The 24,389-nt window shown below is 35.6% G+C and overlaps 5 protein-coding genes across 5 annotated transcripts in view; 3 read left to right on the top strand and 2 right to left on the bottom strand.

Annotated features, from left to right (window-relative positions):
- LOC109580612 (protein crumbs-like) overlaps positions 1–2,751 on the top strand; it is a 6,259-nt gene extending 3,508 nt beyond the window's left edge. Inside the window, exons 3-9 of the mRNA XM_019993985.1 lie at positions 1,357–1,542; positions 1,704–1,859; positions 1,911–2,021; positions 2,083–2,187; positions 2,232–2,393; positions 2,453–2,614; positions 2,663–2,751. Coding sequence (XP_019849544.1) covers positions 1,357–1,542; positions 1,704–1,859; positions 1,911–2,021; positions 2,083–2,187; positions 2,232–2,393; positions 2,453–2,614; positions 2,663–2,739 — 959 coding nt within the window. The 3' untranslated portion in view covers positions 2,740–2,751. The remainder of the gene's footprint in view (positions 1–1,356; positions 1,543–1,703; positions 1,860–1,910; positions 2,022–2,082; positions 2,188–2,231; positions 2,394–2,452; positions 2,615–2,662) is intronic.
- An 8-nt stretch (positions 2,752–2,759) lies between these two features.
- On the bottom strand, positions 2,760–4,191 carry LOC100641840 (ER membrane protein complex subunit 2-like). The gene is made up of 8 exons (XM_003384760.3): positions 3,990–4,191; positions 3,881–3,945; positions 3,707–3,792; positions 3,513–3,656; positions 3,393–3,452; positions 3,247–3,328; positions 2,967–3,179; positions 2,760–2,910 (listed from the first exon to the last, which is right to left on the bottom strand). The coding sequence occupies exons 1-8, from the start codon at positions 4,159–4,161 to the stop codon at positions 2,848–2,850; spliced, it is 885 nt and encodes a 294-aa protein (XP_003384808.1). The 5' UTR covers positions 4,162–4,191; the 3' UTR covers positions 2,760–2,847.
- A 57-nt stretch (positions 4,192–4,248) lies between these two features.
- On the top strand, positions 4,249–8,529 carry LOC100633587 (serine/threonine-protein kinase RIO3-like). The gene is made up of 10 exons (XM_003384780.2): positions 4,249–4,407; positions 4,472–4,647; positions 5,655–5,842; positions 5,939–6,022; positions 6,080–6,204; positions 6,310–6,581; positions 6,805–6,990; positions 7,416–7,575; positions 7,683–7,961; positions 8,149–8,529. The coding sequence occupies exons 2-10, from the start codon at positions 4,490–4,492 to the stop codon at positions 8,392–8,394; spliced, it is 1,698 nt and encodes a 565-aa protein (XP_003384828.1). The 5' UTR covers positions 4,249–4,407; positions 4,472–4,489; the 3' UTR covers positions 8,395–8,529.
- A 1,847-nt stretch (positions 8,530–10,376) lies between these two features.
- Positions 10,377–24,389, bottom strand: part of LOC105311942 (steryl-sulfatase-like) — a 33,042-nt gene continuing 19,029 nt past the window's right edge. The window contains exons 10-15 of the mRNA XM_019993983.1: positions 20,271–20,363; positions 19,458–19,503; positions 19,171–19,297; positions 16,074–16,186; positions 15,061–15,111; positions 10,377–10,638 (exon numbers count right to left, since the gene is read on the bottom strand). Of these exons, the coding sequence (XP_019849542.1) occupies positions 10,459–10,638; positions 15,061–15,111; positions 16,074–16,186; positions 19,171–19,297; positions 19,458–19,503; positions 20,271–20,363 (610 nt within the window). The 3' untranslated portion in view covers positions 10,377–10,458. The remainder of the gene's footprint in view (positions 10,639–15,060; positions 15,112–16,073; positions 16,187–19,170; positions 19,298–19,457; positions 19,504–20,270; positions 20,364–24,389) is intronic.
- On the top strand, positions 21,146–22,290 carry LOC105311943 (protein phosphatase 1 regulatory subunit 16A-like). Its single transcript, XM_011404188.2, has one exon. The coding sequence runs from the start codon at positions 21,230–21,232 to the stop codon at positions 22,220–22,222; it is 993 nt and encodes a 330-aa protein (XP_011402490.2). The 5' UTR covers positions 21,146–21,229; the 3' UTR covers positions 22,223–22,290.

Here is a 24,389-nt window from a genome sequence, read left to right as displayed (position 1 = left end):
AAAATCAGACGTGGTCAGTTTTAAATGATATTGTTAGATCTAGTATGGCTCAATTCTCACACACACAGTGGTCTTATGGTGTTTTATGTTGGGAAGTCTTTAGTGCTGGGAAAATACCATACCCTGGTATGGATCCAATAGGATTAGTGGAACTATTGGATGGTGGGCAAAGGCTAAGCTGTCCTCATAATGAAGCCTGCTCAGAAGACATGTATGCATAATAATAATTATTAGCTGTATGATGATATATGCTTTGCTGTATATAGTTATTCCTTGATGCAGCAGTGTTGGGCTGAGTCTCCTGATGACAGGCCATTGTTCAGTGATTTGGTTGGATCAGTCAATGCTCTCATTATGCCATTGGCTCCATATCTCATTGTCTCCAATGACTCAACCTTCCAACTGAATCATGATCACATATATTATTGAATACACTCCTTATGCCTTTGGGACACTCACTGCCTTGTTTGCTGCCTCTTTGGTTTTATTTTAGTTTTTAGACTCATGCATTAGCTAGATCTATAGTCTATAGTGTGTTTGTAAAATTATCAAAAAGCTTTTATTATGATTTAAGCTGGCATAATGTGTGAGTGTACAACATAGTTGCAAAATTGTTGCTATTCAGTGCAGTTGATGATGTCATAAATTCGTTTAGTCATCAGGAAAGTAGTTTGATAGCAATGATGAAAGAAGCAGTCCTAGTATTTGTTTTATGTGTTCTGTCACTATCAGTTGCTCAGGATTGTCCTCTACCAACAATAGCTGAGATAGAGGCTGCATTGGCTCCTTTACTAGTCGAATCTGATGGTAACCAGGCGTACTCTCCTAATGTAACTGAAGGATCAGTTCAGTATGTCTGTATAGCTCAAGGGAGCATGATTGATACTTATGATGAAGTTTCTCTCATATAGCTACTATCACTCCTAGTCCTAACCCAGGAGAACCTGAACAAACTAGCGTATTTGACATGGTTTGTAACAGTGGCACGTGGAGTGGAAGGACTGGTAGTTTAGATCCTCCTCCTCCCAGTGTTGTTGGTGTTCCTCCAAGAACTGATTGTTATCGGTGTCAGGAAAGTTTTGGTGGTGATACTAGATGTAGAGGTAAGCCAATTGTAATTAAAATAGTTGTTACTTTGTTTAGAGTATGATGTTGCTTGTAATCAGACTGGACTGATGACGTGTACTGGTTCAGGTTCTACTGATTGTTGTTTATCATTTACTGTTTATGGTCAGTGTGATGGTAGCACTGACTGTTCATCATCAGGTCCTAACTATGTTGCTACTGAGAGTAATAACTTCACTTGCAGTATGTTTCTTGTCATTATTTATTTTTGAATTTTATATTTATTATTAGCTTGTAATTTAACGTGTTCTGATGGTTATACTGTTAATTCTAATTGTACTGACTGTGATTCCACTAGTATCTGTGATAAGGACAGTCCATGTATGAATGGAGGAGAGTGTATACAGTATTCACCTCCTGATAATTATACTTGTGATTGTACTGGCACTGGATACCAGGGAGTCAACTGTACTTTTGGTAAGTTGTGCCTTTTAAGGTAAAATTAAAAATTGACTTTACACAAAACACGTATACACATTCAAATATTTTTTATCCCATCATGCTGTCTCTTTCTCCCCCTCTCTTTCTCCTTTTACTATATTTTAACACCATTATTATTTTCCTTTTCTTTATTACAGTGATACCCCCCACTCCTTTCCCTACTCCCTCCTCCACTGTTCCATCATCTACTCCCTCACCAATATGTGCCATTGCACTCTGTGACAATTGTCAAAACTCATCTTGTTGCAAAACCAGTTCATCTGGTTCCTATTTGACTGATGGATGTACCTGTGGTAAGGTTGAGAAAAGTAGTATAAATCTAAGTTGATTATGTTTTGTTATAGGTCCTTGTAGAATGCCAAATTGTTTAAAATGCCAGTTGCTGAATTCAAGTTGTTGTGCTGAGTGTGGATCAGGATATGAACTAGTTAATGGCTGTCAATGTGGAGCAATAAGTATTAATTAATATTGATTCACTCACACTCTTCTTAATGTATTGTTAATTGTTTCTTGCAGCATATCCATGCTCACAGCCTGCAGGTTGTGAGAGATGTGATGCTACTGGATGCTGTCAAACCTGTTCATCAGGTTATAGTATGAGTGCCAATAATTGTTTATGTCGTAAGTAAGAATGTTAAAATCAGTGAAAGTTTATGCTTAGCAAGGTTGTTCATTGTCCTGTGACAGAGGATACACTCCATCAGCTAACTGCACTAGTTGTGTTTTGACTAACATCTGTGAAGCATCGAATCCTTGTGGTACTGCTGACTGCTCACTAGGATCACAACCAGACCAATACACTTGCTACTGTGCTGCTAATAGATCTAGTTAGTATATTCTATACTAATAATAAATAAATGCTCTTATTAATATGATATACATGTAGATACTCGAAGTCAAAGTCTATCAGCTTCTATTATTGCAGTTATTACAGTGCTATCATTGATAGTTGCTGTGTGTATTGCACTGATTGTTGTATTGGTGGTTCTTGTTGTGACCAACAATAAGAAGCAAAAGCTACAATTGCAACAGCCTTCTCATGACTATGGTAGTTAAATAAACATTCCATTTGTTACTGGAGCGTTTTTTTTAATAGATGTAATTCTTCCAACTACTTCAGATCCAGCAACACAGACTAACCAGGCTTATCAAGTTGGCAGACAACTGCTTTAAATACAGAATTAATGTGTGCATATTTTTTGAACTTATGTCAATTATTACTGAAAGATTATTAATGATTTCAAACTGCTAGTAATTATAATATCCGCACAGTTTCAATTCCTATTTCGATGGAGGCTTGAGGAAGTTCTCCAAAACTTTCAATTGCTCCATGTTACAATTCTCCTACAAAAGAAACTCATTCACATAATCTGCTGAGGAAAGGATACTGTCACATTTACCTGATAAGTCTCCAAAAGCTGCGACATGCACCACTGTGCAATGTCATCATTCCTAACTTTTGCTTCTTTCTTTTTCAAGTGTTTTCCAAGACTCACTCCAGTCTGATACAGGCCATAAAGTGACCGAAGATTAGATGGTTTTAGTTTCAGCGAGGTCGCATAATGTTTGCGAGCAATTTCAAGACTTTCTGTTGTATTTTGAGTATAGCAAACCTATACAAGAATGAAAAGGAAGAAAGAAGAGTAATAGTATTATATAGGAAATATGTACTGCATTCACTTCAGCATAACGTTGATGGAATATATAATTGTGAGGATTGGAGAGGATTAGTTCTTCAAGACAAAATGCAGCCTTATCATACCTTTGTAAGAGAGAGAGAGAGGGAGAAAGAGAGATTATCTTCAAATTAATAAATGAATCCTTACTGGTGCTGTGAAATATATAGACCTGCCAATTCTGACCAGCTTTCATAGTCTGCCATAGTACTATAAGAGTAACAACACAGTACATTATACTTTTTTGTATGATTTGAATATTAATATTACATTTCCAATATTTCAGTTAATTTCGTGATGGCAAGTGCTGTATCTCCCCTAGCTTTGTGAATAGCAACTATCCTCTTTGATATAATAGTATTGGTTGGATCATCTTTAAGTATTCCTTCATAATACTCCAGTGCTTCATCAAAACTTAAGATTGAAAAAAATAAAAATAGAAATAAATTATATTCAATACTCACTCTTCTTTCCCTTCCATTATTAGCCCTTCGAGTTTCTTTACACGTTTGCTGTTTGAGAACCTTTTCTTGAGACAACCAAATGACGACTGAAAGATTAAAAATTGAATAAAAACTTCATATGCCCACCAAATACAATGAATGACAACAGCTAATATTACAGTAATATTTAAGTACTTCAGCTCTCCTGGTGTCTCCTATGTCTAATGCAGCCATAACAAGCTGTTCATGTACAGTCCAGACTATAAATAATTAATAATAGACACAATAATAATGAATAGAATACCTTCATCTCCAAGTTTATTTGAATATTTGTCTATTAGTATTTTTCCTAGTGCCACCACAACTCTGCTGTCTCTTCTTTCTGTCTCTCTGATGTCTCTGAGGGTATCCCTTGCCGTTTTCCAATCAGTGAATTCTGCATCATCAGAGACATGTACCTCTTCAATGGACGCCATTTTATCTGTCACGTGACTTCATTCAACGGAACACGTGAAAACACGTGGGTCTAAAATGAGCCCCGCCCAGTAGCTATGAATATGTTCTAAATAGAGCGCGGTTGCACCATCACAAGAAAGACTGTGTGTTTCTCCATTTCTCAGCAAATTTGAGCTTATAAAAGAGCATACACTCGACCCAGCAGCAACTACAGGTGACTCCTTCTAACAAAGCAGCAGATTCCAAAGACTAGGAGTGTTTTTAAAGTAAAGAAAACAAGAAAATTGGATCACTTTCTCCATATTTGACCTTATCTCTCTTCTCTTGTAGTCAAGTCATCGCTCAGAAATGGATTCAGGACTGAATACCCTCTCCCCACACAAACCAACTCCTACTAAGAGTCCTTGGGGTTCTCCGATGCCAGCCACACCCACTTGCTCTCTGGCATCAGTAATGGATGAAGAACTGGCTCGGTCCTTTCAAGCAGAGGAGGAAAAACTTTTAAAGTACGTACACGTACATGTACCTTTTATGTATTTACATGTAATGTAAATTGGGATTTTTAAAGTTGCTCCAAGGCCAAAGTCCCTGTACTATAGTACAGGGTCATCGGCCAAATTTTGCTGAAAATGACTAGGAGAGAATTTTCCATTTTTATAATATTTTCTGATGCATATACATGTACTTATGTTGCGTAGAAAGTTTGAGCTGATTTTGATCAACTTTGAATTTTTTATGAATTTTTAAAGTTGCTCCAAAATCTGGCTAAAGTCCCTGTACTATAGTACAGGGTCATCGACCAAATTTTGCCGAAAATGACTAGGAGAGAATTTTCCATTTTAATAATATTTTCTGATGCATATACATGTACTTATGTTGTGTAGAAAGTTTGAGCTGATTCCGATCAAGTTTGGATTTTTTATGAATTTTTAAAGTTGCTCCAAAATTGGATCAAAGTCCCTGTACTATAGTACAGGGTCATCGGCCAAATTTCACCAAAAATGACTAGGAGAGAATTCTCCATTTTAATAATTTTTCCGATACATATACATGTTCTTATGTTGTGTAGCAAGTTTGAGCTGATTCCAATCAAATTTAAATTTTTTATGATTTTTTAAAGTTGCTCCAAATGCCATGTACTGTATTGTAGTGCTTGTCAGCTCATGAAGCTCATGCTATTTAGCTCACTTAGCATGCTTTGTGGGGAAACCCTGCACTAACTATAGTGCAATTGTAATTCTCAGTGGATTATTCCCTTGAATTCAATGGCATCATAACATATAGAACTATCCACTGATCATACTAGAGATTAATAATGTTGTTTTAATATGCATTTGTACATGGACAGTCGTCATACTTACAAATACACACATTGAAAATGAAAATTAGGCATTCCGCTGAAACTGGGACATTTTATTTTAACAATACGGTATATTTATGCTTTTTTTTGAAGATTGACCAACAAGTTTTAACGATTGACAATTACATTTTTGTTTAAAATCTTTATCTACAGGAAAGAGATGGAGAGACCTGTTCCTAGTGTTAGTCCAGTTGGCAATGAAGAACTGCCCATCAACGGTGGAGGGGCAGAGTCTACTGATAGTGACTTCCTTTTGGCTCAAATGTTGCAGCTGGAATTTGATAAGGAGCACGACCGTCAGCTAACAGCCGAAGAGAAACACTACAACAAGCAAAGCAGAGGTTAGTCAGCAAGAAAATAAACTACATTTAAGTATAATGGGAATGACAGAAATACATAATGTTAATATCATTTTTTTATATTATTTTTATATATAGTTAAAATTTCATTTGATAATTATCGTTCATTGCATCCTGCTTACCTCAATCATCAGGAAGAGGAGGAGGAAGAAGTAGTTGATGGTAAGTACCACGCCCACCAATTATTTACTGACCACGCCCATTGATTAATTAATGTAGATGAATACGAGATGACCGTGAGAATCCCTCGAAGCAGCGGAAGGAAGAAAGGCGTGTCACCAGGACAACCAACAAAACACGACTCAAAAATATGCGGACAAAAGAATGTGAGGAATATGGAGAAGGTATGGAAATTACATTTAATAGTCGATTACTCTCATTATTATTATTACATTATTTGTAGTGTTTTGTGTTGTTATAATTGTTGTTGTTGTTGTTTTTGTTTATAGTTTCCTCCTGATTTTCCAATGGGTGACGTTCAGCCAGGACTCTGTCTAGACAACAGTGTGTTTAACGTGTTGAAGGAACACTCCATGAGAGAAGAGAAACAGAGTCAACGTCACCACGAGAAGAAGGAGCACTCAACTCAAGAGCACGTACTGGATCCAAAGACAAGACTGATGCTTTTCAAAATGGTGGACAGCGGTAAACTGGGCGAAGTTAACGGGTGCCTCAGTACAGGGAAAGAGGCAGCTGTGTATCACGCTGAAGGAGGAGGAGAGTAAGTGAAGAGAGAGGGAGGGAGGGAGGCAAGGGAGCTGCTGCTGTATGAAATTATAGTTAATAATTATGACTATTTTTGATATTAAATTTTTATAATTGCGAAATTTTTTTGCATAATTTTAACTAGCAAATGAGCTTATTTTTTATTTTTATTTTTTAAATTTTTAAACAGTCAATTTTTAAGTATTTAGTGCCTCAAAATATGTTTTATTATTCTACAGGTTGGAGGATGGTACAGCAGTGCCTGATGAATGTGCTATTAAGATATTCAAGACGACACTCAACGAGTTCTTTAGACGTGACAAATACATCAAGGAAGACTATCGGTTCAAGAACAGGTTTGGGAAGCAAAACCCGAGGAAGATTGTGAGACTGTGGGCCGAGAAAGAAATGCATAATTTGAAAAGGTATGACATTATTTTATGAAAAATTGTATCAGAATCTGGTGTACAGGCTTTTTGGCCAAATTTCATGAAAATGGCTAGGAGAGAATTCTTCATTTTTATAATTTTTTTCTGATGCATATACATGTTGTTATGTTGTATATCAAGTTTGAACTGATTCCGATCAAGTTTAGATTTTTTACGAATTTTTAAAGTTGCTCCAAAATCAGGCCAAAGTCCCTGTACTATAGTACAGGGTCATCGGCTAAATTTCACCAAAAATGACTAGGAGAGAATTCTCCATTTTTATAATTTTTTATGGTACATATACATGTTCTTATGTTGTATGTCAAGTTTGAACTGATTCCGATCAAGTTTAGATTTTTTACGAATTTTTGCAAATTTTGTTCCTATAACTGACAATTATTTCTCTCTCTTTCCCTCAATAGGTTACATTCTCATGGTATACATTGTCCTAAGGTTGTACTATTAAAGAAACACGTGCTAGTGATGAGTTTCATTGGGAAGGACCAGATACCGGCCCCTAAACTCAAGGACTCACAACTCACTCAAGATCAACTCAAAAGCGCCTACCATCAATGCGTACAGGTAACTAGTAGGTGTGGCCTGTTACCAGGGGCAACAATAAACTTAGAACTACCATGTGTACATACATGTATGTCTTTATTTTCTCTCTCTCTTATTTTTCTCTACAGACGATGGAGAAAATGTACAACGATTGTCATCTTGTCCACGCTGACCTCAATGAGTTCAACATGCTTTGGTTCGAGGGACGTGTCTACATCATTGACGTGAGCCAATCTGTAGAACCCTCTCACCCTCATGGGCTAGAGTTCTTACTCAGGGACTGTAAGAACGTCTCTACTTATTTCTCTAAGAAAGGGCTGGCAGAGACTCTCTCACATCAAGACTTGTTTAATAAGATAACGGGACTAGGGATTAGCGCTGTGGACGATCAGGAGTTTCTAACACAAGTAAGAGAGAGAGAGTACTGTAGTTACAGTGAAAGACTAAGAGCATCCTTAATAAATAAAGTGTATAGTGTTCTTTTTATAGTCAAACAGAGAGAGAGAGAGAGAGAAGGAAATTATATTTATTATTTATATTATTTTGGATAATTTTATACAAGCACTTTCTCCCTATCTTCCTTTATATATTTAGATACGTGCTTACACCCAAAGGCAGCAGCTGCTTGATGTCATTTATGACAAGAAGGAGCCGTACCCGTTCGACTTCTTCTTTGAAGAGACGATGAACAGCAGACAAGACAACAGCGGATCCATTGGAGTCGACGTGAAAAGAGGAAAGAAGGACTTAAACGAATCGAAGAGCTCAGAGTCAAACGAAGAGGAAGTGTTATCAGAAACGGAAGAGGAGACTGATAGTGATAGTACTGATGAGGACTGAGTCATTTAACATTACACACAAATAAACATAAATCAAATAAAGCTACAGATATATATCTATATTATATTTTATCTTTTATTATTACATTACGCTATTGTATGCAAGTTTAGCGAGTCATTTGTACTTTTCATTTAATTTTATTGTAAAATTTCCTCTATTTTACTATTAGTATAATGTGAGTTTAAATGCTCATAACTTCAGAATTTGAGCTCGGAATCAGCTCAAATTTTTTACATACCATAAGGACATCAATATGTATCAAAAAATGTAATAAAAAATTGGAATGATTTCGAAGCCATTTTTTGGAAAAAACCATGGGCTATAATAGCCTTGAAAGTTTGCTCATTTTAAAAAGTGGTCATAATTCCAAAATTTTAACTCCAAAAAGTTTAAGCATTAATGTTAATAACTGATGCTTTATTTGTAGTAAATAGTTTAAATACTTAACATATTTACATTTTGAAATAGCTATTAAAAGATAAGTTAAAAATAATGTATTAACAATGAAAAGGAAATTTGTCAAAATGTGACAATTTGTAAGAAATGGCAAGGAAATAAGTGCATCATATTACGCAGCTGCAATTATGCTCATAACACTTGTGTGTGTGTGTGTATGTTATAGGTATGCATAAAGTAAATAGCATTTTCTGTTGTTTTGTAATTTCGTTTTGGAACCTTGTCACCTCTAAGTCAGCGCGATATTACCTTGATAACTTTATATCATTTTGATTTCCTGGTAATTTATGGTAACTATGAACTATGCTAAGAGAGAGACACAAAGGCTATGCATGAAGGTAGTACCAAATACTGATCATTGGTTACTTGTTGCTAGAAGATACACAATATCCATAGCAACATGAACATACATATTCAATAGCCTCTGTGATCACAGAATAGATACATGCTAACACTATGTACAAAACCCTCATGACGTAAGATCAATTCTAAATTATTCGCTAAGTAAGAGAGAATGTAGTGAGGAGTAAGAATGTCAGCTAAGTAAACAAATAAATGACAGAATATTCCTAAGGATCACATTCTTTTCACAATCCTTGGAGCACCACTGTTACTGTGTATATAAACAATCAAGAAGTTTATACTAATGACGTACTACAGCATAATAATCCTACATGTAAGTATATGTGTGTGTATGTGTGTGTGTGTGTGTATATAAACTCAGTGTGTGACGCAGTTACTACTACAAAGTTACCACTAATGTATGCATCATCTCTTAATTACTACTCAGTACAACTAGTGACATCAAAGTCCAGCAACATTCATTGCTTTCATAGCAACGCTCCTTATAGCAACTGAGTATCCTGGAGCCAGTTGTTTATCCTAGCTCCTATAGCTATTGCTTTACTTTGAACTGTATGTGTTATCACATGCTTGACTGAATAATAGTCCAGTCATATTGTCCACTAGAGAGTTTCATCATAATTAGTAATGAGATATAAAAGTGAAATATATACCACTTGAGATCTCAGTGAAGGAAGATTATATACTAAATGCGGTATCTCTTAGTATGAGAAATGACAGTAGGAGTGATTAAGAGATTGATAAAACACAGAGAAGGAAACAGGTCGTAAGGTTTTAGGTCATAAAGGTTGGCGGACATACTCCCAACTATACATGATATGATAATTACATAATAATGATAATTAGATATGTGAACCCTCTAACTGTGTGAAGCAATGGTAGGAGTGATTGATACAGACAAGAAAAGAGAGGGAAAGAGACATTGGGGGAGGACACGTGTTGTGTAACAAAGTTTAAAGTCGCACATGATTGACATCCTGATATCTGACATGGCTAGTGGAGGAAAAGGTAAGTGAAAGCAGCTATGTAACTTAATGATGGTAATAGATAAATATGTGGGACAGGGAAAACAGAATAAAGCAAAATGCAACTTCAATAAAAAATCAAAAAGCATACAACATGTATATAATGATAATAATAACAATAATATCAAGAGTAGATAACCTACTCTTGATAATAATAATAATAAATTAGAAAAATCAGCAAACTTTAACATTAATAATAGTTACTTTGATATTCAAAGTACTATCCACAGGTGCAGTTCCTAACCGGTTTCAGCTGACAACAAGGAGGTATGTTCTTATTAAAGTCCTCCATTTCATCCAATTGAGATTTCGGCAGCGGTAGCACTGATTTTGTGTGATCCTGAGCTATTTTTGTTATCTGGTCAATGACAGTTTCGTACTGTTTAGCTTGCAATGGATACTAATCAAGAGAAAGAGAGAGAAATAAAAATAATAACAAAGATACCAACAGATTTTGTGTACCATCTCGTGAATATAAAATCCACACATTATAATCAAGACTATGAAATAAAGAGCACGTTGTATCATATAAACAACATTATATCTCCATAATGGAGCATATTGCTGATCGAAAATTTCATGCATATTTAAATATACGCCAACCATAAAATTGCATCATAAATCATTGTGGCACATCTGCTTCTTACATAGCTAGACAAGTGATGTATTTGTGAAGTTTCCTTGGTCTGCTGGTTTTCAAATTCTACTATAACTTTATATAGAGAAGACAAATGGAAGCACTACATGTGCATACTTATAGCGTACACACCTACGTGACGTAATGACAACAAAAACAATAATTAAATTTCTTATTAATGCTCATGACATCTGTTGCTTTTGTCACCTATATACAGCAATATTTATTATTATTATTATTATTATTATTATTATTATTATTATTATTATTATTATTATTATTAAGTTTCACAGGGGGTAAAAACCAGCCTGTACTCTAGCTGCCACAATTTAAGAACTGCTGACATCCTGATACGAACAAGTACAAAAAAATAAAATCATAAATACATTAGGCTAGGCTAGTCTGCTAGTTTCATTTACTAGCATTACAAGCTGCCTGCCTGACTCTAGCTCGCATGGCTGGGTATGATATCAATCGATTAAGTTATGATGTTTGTGAATTAGTCTATAATATTGTATAATAATCAATTAACTTTCATCATTAGTTCTAATTTATTTAGCAAATTTTAAACTAAATTTTTCCAATATAAAAAATTAACAGTATTATTGCACAGTATAGATCTATATGCATTCTCCTTATTACTTTATGCATAAAGAAATATCATAAAATTCCATTGTACAAAAAGTCACAAGCGCTTGAGTGAGTATTCTCGATAACATACTGCACACATCCAAAACTACAAACACAACCAACCACACACCAACCACACACAAAGAGCAGTAATTATATCAATGAGTGACAATGACACATAACGTCTGCTCCCTTGCATTCCAAAGTGTGGAAATGAAGTTCCATGAACACCATTCAGATGCCAAGAAAAGATGTTTACACTTGTAGATATGTTAGAGAAATGATTTATGAGCATACGAATGAGTGAGTCAATTAGTGGAATTAGCTATTACTAGCAGGTGGTGCTAAGGATGTGATCTAATGATGCATTCCTAGTGTGTGAATGTAATGACAGTGTGAGTGTTGTATGTGAGACAACAAGTATCACCAACACACACACACACACACTCAAGCTCTCCATTATGAGGCTATTCACTTATACAATGTACCAAATACACTAGCAAATGACAAAATTGTTGAATGAAACTTTATTACTATGCATGTGTACAAGGACTTGAGCTAAATTTTGCAAAAAATGACTAAAAGATAATTTTTTATTTTTATAATTTTTTTCTGATACATATACATGTCCTTATGTAGCATAGAAAGTGTGAGTTGATTCCAATCAAGTTTTGATTTTTTATAAGCTACTCAAAAGTCTCTGTACTATAGTACAGGCCAAATTTCATCAAAAATGAAAAGTAGAAAATTTTTGATTTTTATCACATTTTCCAGCACATACACATGTACTTATGTTGCAAAGAAAGTTTGGGGTGATTCCGATTTAACAAAAGGATACTGAAACTGATGCAACATGTGAATAGCGTGAATGGAACTGATGTCACGTATTGTGAAATGAGTGTGAGTTTATTATTGATACCAAATTATGTTCAAGATTATGCATAGAGCACCTATCTAAATGTACGTCATTACAAGACAGGTGGTCTGAATTAGCTAGTAATATATATTGACACCAAACTGAATAAGGAAACCTCATTCTTAATGCATGAGAATTCTACAGCTTCCTATTGTCCTTTTACTCCAGACATATCAATCAAATCAAAAAAGGCAATTCTTATAGTTCCACTGGCTGAACTATAACAAAGCATCACTCCTTGTAATAAGCATACAGGAAATTAAAAAAAGGAATCCTTTTAAAGCAGCAATAGTAAATTAAGGCATGCAAAAAATGTCTAGCGGTAATAATGATCAGGTCTAGTTTTATAATGATCAAACCGATCACCAGAACACTGCATGTGTTTGTATCTGTTTCAGATCACTGAACCATACCATAAAAGACTAAGAAACTGGCTTTAGTTTCTATGATCAATATGTCTTATTGACTGACCTCTCTTGTAAGGAGGATATTACCTTATTGGTATACCATGTCACACATAGTTTAGACTATTATGCTCATGCAGTAGTACGGCTAGCATGACAAAAATGAAGATCACATGCAAATAAAGTAACAAATGTTATTATAAATATTTAGATACAAAGTGAACAAAATCAACATTTCAATTTCATTCATTTATTATCAGACTCGCTCGAATACTTCTTGAATGCATCTAGTAGCATCTCAAGAGAGTTAATCAGTAATATCATAAATATAGAGACTATGTGTCTCTAATATCTATGGTAATATCTGTGTTTTGGGTAGACAAGGTAAATTAACAAGCATATCATTGATCTCTTTGTCTCACAAAGACACACAACGTATAGTCATGTACGGAATGGCAGTCAAAACAGCAATTGATCATACAGAAAATTAAAGAGCATCTAATTGCCTTGTCTTGTTGGCATCAACAAACATGCACATACTTCTAGCAAAGCTATGATATCTAGGAATGTCCACCTTCAATTAGTACAAGTATTCATATTTTCATTGAATTTTTAGTTGATAGACAATTTAAAAATAATGAAAACATTGAATCAGTTATAAGAACTCAGGCGTACATTTACAAACGGCATAAAATCATAACTAAATGACAATTAATGTATATATAGGGAGTTAGGTACATTTATAATTAGATATACCAATATCTTAACAGCGTTTGCTCAAACACACTCCCTGTTGACATGATTCAATTATTGGAGCCAACTTTTTATTTCTTAATTGATAATACTTAATCAACCTTGCAAGGTTCATGCATAACAACTGCTAAAGTAGCATTGTCAGTATACAGCTCTTGTTGTTGGAATTCAACTTAATTCAAGCAGAGACAGACAGCGCACTCACTCACTGTCTGACAGTCAATTATAGTAATACAGAACACAAACAGCATCAACAATGTAGCTCATATCAATTACAATTAGCTATAGCCAGTTAGTCCCTCTAGGCACAAATAATGAATCTTATTAAGAAATATAACACTGAGATTAGCTATGGTGTTCATGCATGTGTATAATGTATACACAGCAAGGGGGAAGTTAAGTCATATATAGAAAGAGGTAGGATGATAGTTACTATGCCACGAGCAATGCTATAACTAATTTATTAGATTCAAATTACATGTTTCTTTCCCCTAAATTTTTCCTGAGCATAACAGTTGTTTTAGTATCCATAGATCATGTCTCTTCTAATACATATACATCATGCGTGTGCTATGCAGTAAATCCATAATCTATAATACCCTTCGATATAATATCCTTTATTATAGCATGATCTGTTCATACTTCCGTGCTTGCCACAATGTCTATTGGAGTGTCTGAGACTGTAAGTTGAGCCTAAGAAAACATAGTATTTGAGTGGGTGAGGCTGTGAGAGAGAGAGACATCCTAGGTCATGAACGGTATAATCCCTCTTCACAGATTAAGAGAGAAAGAGTAGGCAAGTTTGACACGGGTCAAAAGTTTTAGCCTGAAATAAGTAGGAAGTTGGACACAAGACTCAATAGCCACAAGGCTATGGGTTAATAGTATTACTATTGAGTTATAATATTATTTAATACATCAACTATTCTCTCTCCATTCCTCTCTCTTTCTCTTCGTGTGAATATACTCGCATAAAGTGGCAATTGGTAGTGGAACTACACACTCTCTCACCGTCTCTCGTGATTTTAGCAGCTGTGAGACTTTGAAAAATTTCAATATAAATTTCTGAGCTACAACCATCGCAGACCACTCCTCATTCTAGCATAAACAGACACTGTACGAATAATACAATCATGTGAAAGGAATTAATGACATATGCTTACAGTAACTATAAAAATTAAACTCATGAAATTTGTTGTCTTGCATCTTGACGCATGCATAGCAAATAAGAATGAATGGCTTGTATGGGAGGTGGTTGATTGTGTGTACTAATGAATGCGTCTCAATAACACGCATACATGAACAAGAATAAACATAAATACATGTATAAACAAGAACATGAATATTGAATAGTTTAGGATGAGAAGCATTACATATAAGGTGGCGTTAAAGCACAATAAAGTAACGTAATAATAACTGATGCATACTAAATATTTATTACCAGCAGACAAATACATTTATATTTACATTAAAATGACTTACTTGTTCTGAAGGATCTGTTCCAAGGTTGTACAGAATTGGGGGATCATGTCTCTGCAATAATGAAAATAAAATAAAATAAAATGAAATAGGGAAAATGAATAATAAGGATTAAATTGCCTTCTCGTGTTCATACCTTAAGACATTTGGGCTGGCATTAAATTAGCTGCATCCTTAATGAAAATCAAACACACAAACAAGCAGTATTACTTACTCAAAGGAGATATACATTCAAATTGAATGCATCATAATGTCACGGAGAAGGAATATCACATTTCATTAAGACACAAACTCCTAACTGCTACAAGTCATGCACAGTCTACATGCATGCAAACACGAAGCAGAGGAGAGGAGGAATTTATAATAGGAAATGGGATGAGTAAGTAATGTGTTATGTACAGGGCAATGAGCTTCAGGTGGACACTCAAGTGTATCCTTATTGAAAATCAATGCACACAGGACAAACAAGCTGCAGGAGGAAAGCTTTGATCTCTTACAGCAAGTAGCCTTGAATAATGCGCCGGGACATACCAGGATTATACCTGACAAACAACTTGCTATTATCATCATGAATAGAAACTGATGAAGTATCTGAATGGATAATAAGCATAAACAGTTGCTTTGTATCTGAATGGATCCATACTAACCAATATCAGTTGCTTTGTATGTGAATGCAGGGGAGTCTTAATTGAAAGCAATGGAGCTACTAATCATAATGTCATATATGACAATCAATGTGACTCTATATTTATTCCCCTTAATTATAATACACGCATAATGTGTATAATGCACTTGAATATACAGTGTACACAAGATTTAACAGGCATAAAATATGAGTCGTCTATTGTTGACTGTATTTAGGCAAACACTCTCTTTTTAATCAATGGTATGGTATTTAGGTGACAGGTGCGCAGCAATTATAATAAGGAATTCGATACTGCTTGATTGATTATATCAAATAAAATTCCTCAGGTTTGCAAGCAATCAAACGAGTGGGTGTTTGTTTGTCGACTCACTATTGGAGGGTCCTCTCCCCAGCCTGAACGAGTAACAAAGTGAGCTTTAAAGTTACGATAGCGGACGGCCATCAGAGTCTTTCCACGATAATAGAAAACGGTTTCACGTGGGCCTGAGAGAAGAAAATATAGAAATATGGTATGGAGCATAAATAAATATTAATCATAAAGAAAGAGAGAAAGAGAAGGAGGAGTGGATTAAAAAAAAGAATGCAAAAACTTTAGAAAGTTTAAAAGAAAAAAACAAGGGCGGGTTGAGATGAGATATACAAAACAAATAACTGAGCCCAAAAGCACCACATGCTGCATTCACTGGATTTCTGCACACTACAACAAAGCACTGTATATGGTCACAGTATGTGTCAGGAGTGGGAGAGGGAGGGAGAGATATTTGAACTGTGTGTGTAACAATGCGTGATGACTAATCAACACTCATTGCTGCAATGGATGAGGTATATGGCATTAATACAACAAGGAATACGTGTAGTTCCAATGATAGTATTATAGGCTATAACTCTGCGAAAGTTGTGAATATTTCGATTGCGAGCTGTAGGAGGAGATAATTAGGCAAATATTTGTTTTGTAGTAAATCCTGTTTGTATATGAAATTACTATGCTTAGTAAGTATTGATAGTAGCTTTTAGGATGTTATTGCATCTTCTATGATACATGTACACTCCATTAAACTAAATATACAATATATTAATGAGTGTCATCACTTGGATGATTTTCATGAGCTATCGTTCTACCATAAATCCCTCTTTCTCTCTCTTTCCCCTCCCCCCCCAAATACACTGTACCATCATTTATTTATCATTACTCATCCCATAGATGCAAATATTTCTGCAATGCTCATATGTACTATGCATACAAGGAGTTTACACGCTCAACTATAGCAAATTGCATTAGGGACATGCAAAAGTGCTGCATGCATATGGAGGGGTAGTGGATGGATGGAAGACAAGAAGAGGTTGAGTGTTCATAATCAGAGAGAGCGGTGAAGTGTAGGATTCCATTGTTGTTACAAACAAAAGCTTAAATCAATCCTCCTAGCTATCTCTTATATGACAGATGTGAAGTGCCTTGGGGCAGAAATTTACTCCAATGACAACAACAACAATAATAATACTATAAAGGCACATTAAAGTATTCAGTGATGTCACTCAACTGTGACCTCTTACTCCCTATGGCTGAAATGAATATCCATATTCCTTAGCATCAGCTAATACAATGAATAGCATATACCTATGTAGATTATGGTCTAGCTATTATATTCATGCTATGTCATAGTACAGCTATAGAGGATTGAGTCACTGTTGAACTTCAATTCAAGGCAAAAAAATTAATAATAACATAGTGTAGATTCATTAATCACGTAAGCATATAGTAACGTATGCCTATGCGCATTAATTAAAATCATTATATTAAAAATACAAATCTTGACAGCACAATTACTTGAGGTTACTATATCAATATTAGAGCAAATTAAATTTTCTGAGCTGCTATTATGTGTGTATATAATGTAACAGTTCCCACGTATGACTCATAAAAATGCTTTGTTCGGTAGGGCTGTGTTTTGTAGTGGAAATAGCAAAAGAATTCTTTTACTATAAATGTCTGACCTGAACAAGTTTAAACAAGTACATGGAGTGGCCTTCCTGGTAGCCTATCCGTTCTTGTTGCATGTTTTAGCTGTGATAAAACTAATTAGAGCTATAAAAACTGGCCTACATGATCACGCGGCATTAGTGATAAAGTGTGCATTATAATATAAAAGAATTCTCTCATAGCAATTTTTAATGAAATGCTTACTATAGTACATCAGGGACGTTGGCCCAATTTTGGGACAACTTTAAAAATTCATAAAAAATTAAACTTAATCAAAATCAGCTCAAACTTGATATGCAACATAAAAACATGTATATGTATCAGAAAAAATTATAAAAATTGAAAATTCTCTCCTAGTCATTTTTGGTGAAATTTAGCCGATAACCCTGTACTATAGTACAGGGACTTTGGCCAAGTTTTGCCAAAAATGACTAGGAGAGAATTCTCAATTTTTATTACATTTCCTGATACATATACATGTTCTTATGTAGCATAGAAAGTTTGAGCTGATTCCGATCAAGTTTGGATTTTTTACAAATTTTTTAACTTGCTCCAAAATTAGGCCAAAGTCCCTGTACTATAGTACAGGGTCATCGGCCAAATTTCACCAAAAATGACTAGGAAAAAATTGTCAATTTTTATAATTTTTTCTGATACATATACATGTTTTTATGTTGCATATCAAGTTTGAGCTGATTTTGATTAAGTTTAAATTTTTATGAATTTATAAAGTTGCTCCAAAATTTTTGGAGCAACTTTAAAAATTTGTAAAAATCCAATTGTAATTGGAATTAGCTCAACATAAGTACATGTATATGCATAAGAAAATGAACTTAAAGACTCATTCAATAAAATACCATATACATGGTAGTTATTTTGCTCAAGCATAAAAGAGTCAGAGGAATGATTATCGTAAATATGCACAGCAGGTATATTGTACTACTGACAAAAGAATATTGTATTTCAGTGTCTCTAAACTATAAGCTAGGAGTTCATAATTGTGTACAAACAATTGTAATGAAAGCTCTGCATTCTAGAGCATTCTACATCCTTCCTTCTTCCTTTAACACAATGCAGTGCAGTCCACAGTGTGTTACAATGGTATGCATGCACTGTGTAAATTGTGCAGGCTGCAATGAATACTGTCGATCCTGTGACATAAGTGGACAAGGAGGAGTACATTAAGCAGGAAGGGACGTATTGAACTTTGTGCCTAGAGCTATGAAAGCAGTTAAACGGATCATTTGAATCTTTATGTAATCAAAGAGCTCGGCTTGAATAATTGTACTAAAAATAACAATACTATAGCCCAGAGGAAACACCACATTTAAAATGTCATATCCTGATTGCTTTACAATTATGAATGATTTTATCAAAGGTCAAACTTAGGGGCTTCTACAAATTCAGTTTTGATTTCTTTCTATTTCTTCTTTCTCCTTTTCCAATCCCTCTCTCCTCCCTTTCTCTCCCCCGGGCCTCTATCTCTTACTTTCCTTGTCTTGAAGAAGAAGTGGTCCAAGGGAGTATGAATCCAAAGTCCTATTGGGCAGTTTGACGCTTGCAAGCTCAGCAAACGTAGCCAATAAATCCAAATGACTACCAAGTGACATTGAAACCTTTAGAGAAAAAAAGAACACGGGAATTAATGAGATATTGTCATACATGCAGTCTCTATTGTCATACACTTGATCAGTTTCTCTCACAGACAAAGGACATGAGTCACTCAATTAAACAATTAATGAATCTCACATTCCTTCATCTTTCTCTCCCTCTTACTTTCCCAGACGGTATTTTCCCAGGCCAGCTGAATATAGTTGGCACTCTATATTAGAAAAAATGTACAACATCAACATGCAACCTTAATGCAATAAATAGCTCCAACATCACGTTAGCCTATTCTAAAATTACTAATTACTTAAAGGTTCTATTTGCAAATAAACTGTAAACATGTTTGCCTTTGGACCGTGAGATAAATGCCCATTCAGCCACAGGAGGCCTGGACAGTACTAAAGAATGCTAGCAACACTTCATAACATCTTTTAAATATACAGTCTATGAATAATAATAACTACAGTCCACATGCAGTATAGTATAAGGGTATAGTGTTGCATGGGGCATGTATAGTGTGTCAGTATTGAGATGTAGGGGGCATATTGGTCTACATGTACTCGTATAGTACATGTAGGGGGACATATATGTACATGTGTGTATGTACATGACATGTTGTAAGTGTCTCTGTATTAGCATGCGGGTCTGTTTGACTCTGTGTTTTGGATAAACAGCTGGTTGCTAGCACTATAGGAGACGTCTTTTAGTCATAACAAGAGACCTATCTAAGGAGTATAGCAGAAAACAAGATGTGGACGTTTGTGTATTTGTGTACAAGTGAATGGAAATATTTGGGACTGAGTTGACAAGAGGGTATCGCTGTTTACCGATAACTAATTTGGATTATCCGAATCCTAATCTGATATCTCAATAGATGTTTACTCTATCTTCCTTTTTGATTCATCTTATCAATCAGTTCCTACTCTCTCTCTCTCTCTCTCTCTCTCTCTCTCTCTCTCTCTTTCTCTCTCTCTCTCTCACCTTATTCCCCCTTCATAAGTTTCTCCTTTCTGTCCTCTAAGCAAACCATTACTACCACCATCTAGTTCTTTCCTTGTCCATGCTCCATTATCACTATAGATGATACAAAAAACGCATACGAGAGTAAACAATACGAGAGTAAACAATAAAGGTATTTTTGTTTGTCATTGTGTACACAATCCAAAGTTGATGTTATGGGCTGGTAATTGTAGCATTAAAAACAAATAAAATAAACAATGCAATGAGGAGCGCATAGGTGAAAAGTTAAGATAAACAACAACAAGTCAATTCGTTTACAATTACATTTAAATTCATTACTTATAATTTATATATGATTGTCTATAATATATCTTTTTAGGTCCTGTTTATAAGTGCAATGTAGTAATAAAGTGTCTTCTACTACGCATCATATATTATGATCACCTTAGCTAAAGATCCAAACAATGACATGTCAGCTTATTTAGGGTAAAAGAAGGAAGGAATAATTATAAGCATGATAAAATAACTTATTGATCAAAATCTAAAAGTAATAATCTACCATCATAGGCATATCTTTGCAATTCTAGACACAATGGAACCTGTGCTAAGGTCACCTGAGTAGTGAGGCCACCTCTCTATTACAGCCATAAGCCAAAATCCTGAAATGGCTGTATTACAGAGGCTGACCTGTAATGCAGCCACCTGCATAATCAGGCCATTTAAAACTGGCCCAAGGGTTGAAGGGTGATCGGATTAAGCAGGTTCCACTGTACAACTGTATTGACATTGACAACAACAAAATTCATAATAATAACTCAGGAATTCAAATTAACTGCTCTACCGGATGAAACTAGTCTAGGGAGGCCAAAGGAAGAGTATATAAACAGAGCTTGTACAAGCCAAGAAGCAAATCAAAGAAAGCTAGCTACAAAGCAAAATAAAGAAGAGACAAGACAAGTCCAATCTCAACTGAAATACAAATGGAAACTTCAATGTACATGAGCAACATAATCATGACCAGCGTCCCTTGCAGGACATTGTCAGGAGAGATCAAATCCAAGGAGAAGTCACTGAGACGGCGCTCGGTCAATCTCCCCATCTCTCGACCTTCTTACCTGGAGACCAAAGCCGTTGTGGCCCCTCCAAGGAGAAAGGGAGTCCACTTCCCAGTCAGCGTTCTCCTCCAGCAAGCAATCACTGAGGGAGACCTGATCGAAGTCAAGCAACTCATAAAAGACTATGGAAACATTGTTGTGGAGGAGAGGGAGCCAAGCGGGCTTCCACCAGTCATGAGAGCCATCTTCGAGGGACAACTAGAGAGCCTCAAGCTCCTAGTCAACAGTGGAGCAGAGCTGACCACTACTGATCCAGAAGGATGGACAGCACTTCACGTAGCTGCAGCAATGGACGACCTCGAGGCTGCAACATTTGTCATCTCAGCATGCAACGAGCCACTAACATGCATAAGGAACGCAGACGGACAGAGACCAGTGGATCTCGCAGAGAGCCCAGAGATGGCCCGCTTCCTACTAAAATCAGACCTCAATGATCTCAGAATAGACAGCACCACCCTCAGCAAATCCTCAAGCATAGACGATACAGAAATGTCAGTCCTCAAAACAGTCAGAAATCACTACGAGAGCAACCAAGATGTTGAGTTCCTTAATGTAATGCTCCAAAGTCAGACCGAGTTTGATACACTACTACATCTAGCAGCAGCCAAGAACTACACAAGACTCGCATACTACGTATTGAAGCATCAACTGGTTGATCCAGACGTAAGAGACAGAGAAGGATTCACACCGATCCACATTGCTGCCTTCAACTCAAGCGTCGATGTAGTATTACTCCTTATTGAATACGGAGCTTCCATTCATACTCTTACCAACTCATACGAAAAGACATCGGATCTAACCGACAATGAACTAATTTTAGAAATTCTTCATGAAGAAGAAAGTGTCGAGTACATTTAAATGTAAAACTTTTTTTACTCACACACACACATGCAAAACTCAGTCACACTCACTTGTACAATATTTTGTCATTATCATCATTATTATTATTATATCACTGGTAAATGCACTTTTCTTTTCTTCTCTCTCTTTCTATGTATGTTTTTTGTCAAATCTCATTTGATTTTAAAATACAAAAACTTCTTCAGACATTAAACTATTCAATGAATCATTCTAACAATGGAAGGAGGAGGATGGTGAAAAATTAAAAAAATATGAGCAAAATATTTCAACTTGGAACATTCAGAATATGAACATACACACTCTTGAGTTAGCAAAAAATAAAAATATAAAAATGAATGAAAAATAAATTATTATACCTAGCACACATACATACATACATGTATAGTCTTTCAGTAAACAATCTATCAACGCTTAAAAAATTAAAACATTCCATCATACTCGTAGGTCTATAACACGCTATTTACACACAAACCTCTTAACACATGCACGCCTCATTAAAATAATGACAAGAGGATTAAACACGCCACTTTTTACAATAGTTATCACAAGGACAACAAAAGGCCATACCAGAGTACATAATTATACACATCCACATGAAAGCACACTCCTTGCTGGTTAGAGGCAGCGCGTGCAAGAATGCTAATAAATGCACACTTTAATTTAGTACTATACCCATGCATACATGTTTAAAGTACTCTCCCACTTGCATATACTAGTACACGATTCATGCTACTTTTTACAAGTAAGAGTATGATAGTAACTGAATCCAACTAGATCACACAACAGATTGTAACTCGAGGATGATAGAAGACATGCAGTGCTGTATAGGGGCAGTATTAGACTAGATCATATCGCTTCTATGGACACACGATGGAGGAGATAAGGGAGAAAGGTAGAAACACATAAACAATGATATATAGTCCTGTATTGGGGCTGTAAGGAGATACAGAGGCTCTGTGTGTGTTTGTTTATAGATTTCAAAGGAGGAGAGACATAATGGTGTTGACATCACCATCATAATGAAGTGATGTAGGATAAAGATTAAAAATAAAATGTCTTGCATATGCCTTTCTCTCCCTCTCTCCTCTCTCTTTTTCCCCCTCTCTCTCTTCCCCCCTCTCTCCCTCCCTCTCTCTCTTTCTCATTTTTGGCACCACTTGTTTTCCTACTCTATAAACATTGGCATATTTCATTTGAAATATGAATGTACACAAAAATTCACCATAGCCAACCACATGTGTGAACTCCCATTATTTTGCAACAGATGCAGCTGTGAAATTTGTGCATAAACCGTGACAAACAAAAATACAAACATGCCGCTATTGCAGCAATTTGTACTGGAGGTATAGTAAACAATTATATTTGGGAAAAGCAAGGCCGATTCCCTAAAACATACTTGCTGCACATTTATAAATATTAGGAGGTAGAGCGTGTCTACTTGTAGAAAAACAATGTGAAGAAATGCATATTAGAATATATAGTAAGGACTATGAGAAAAACATATCGACACTTTGTTGTGAGTATATGGATATAACAAGATTAAAGTATGGGTGAGAAGAGAAGGAGGAGGAGGAGGAGGAGGAGGAGAGAGAGAGAAAGAGACGGAGAGAAAGAGAGAGAGTAGGAGCACAAAAGGAAACAGATGAACATAAAAAAGAGAAAGAGGGGCAGGGAGACATGTTAGAGAGAGACAGGACAGAAGGAGGGTGCATAACTATGGGCTATCACTAAGCGTCACAGTCTCCCCATGGAGTAAAAGAGCTGGTACTTAGAAAAACAAAAAGAGACATATCTACAATAACAAAAATGCCAACAAGAGTGCATCACTTGTGTACAAGCAAAAACAAATTCTTTATTGGATTTGAGATGCTATGCATGCCATTAACAATTAAGAAAGGCTTTGAGCTCCACTATTAGAATCTAGCAGGTGCCGTCAAATCATGACCGTATAACACACACAAGCTATGCATGTACAAGTACATGTACTGTAGTGTGCATGTACATGTAAAAGGACTTTGACTGGCAAAGGGCTGAAGAAACAGGTCATAACCTCCCAAGATAGCTAGAGAATAAATAAACAGTGCAACGTAGCTCCAGACAGACACACACATGGAGAGATAAGGAAGTGTAGCTGAATAGAGAGCTAATATACTCATTATGACAA

This window comes from Amphimedon queenslandica, unplaced genomic scaffold (genome assembly GCF_000090795.2).
Source record: "Amphimedon queenslandica unplaced genomic scaffold, v1.1 AMPQUscaffold_13484, whole genome shotgun sequence".
Lineage (NCBI taxonomy): Eukaryota > Metazoa > Porifera > Demospongiae > Haplosclerida > Niphatidae > Amphimedon > Amphimedon queenslandica.
Note: the sequence above shows the minus strand (reverse complement) of the source record. Positions and strands in the feature narration are given on the sequence as shown.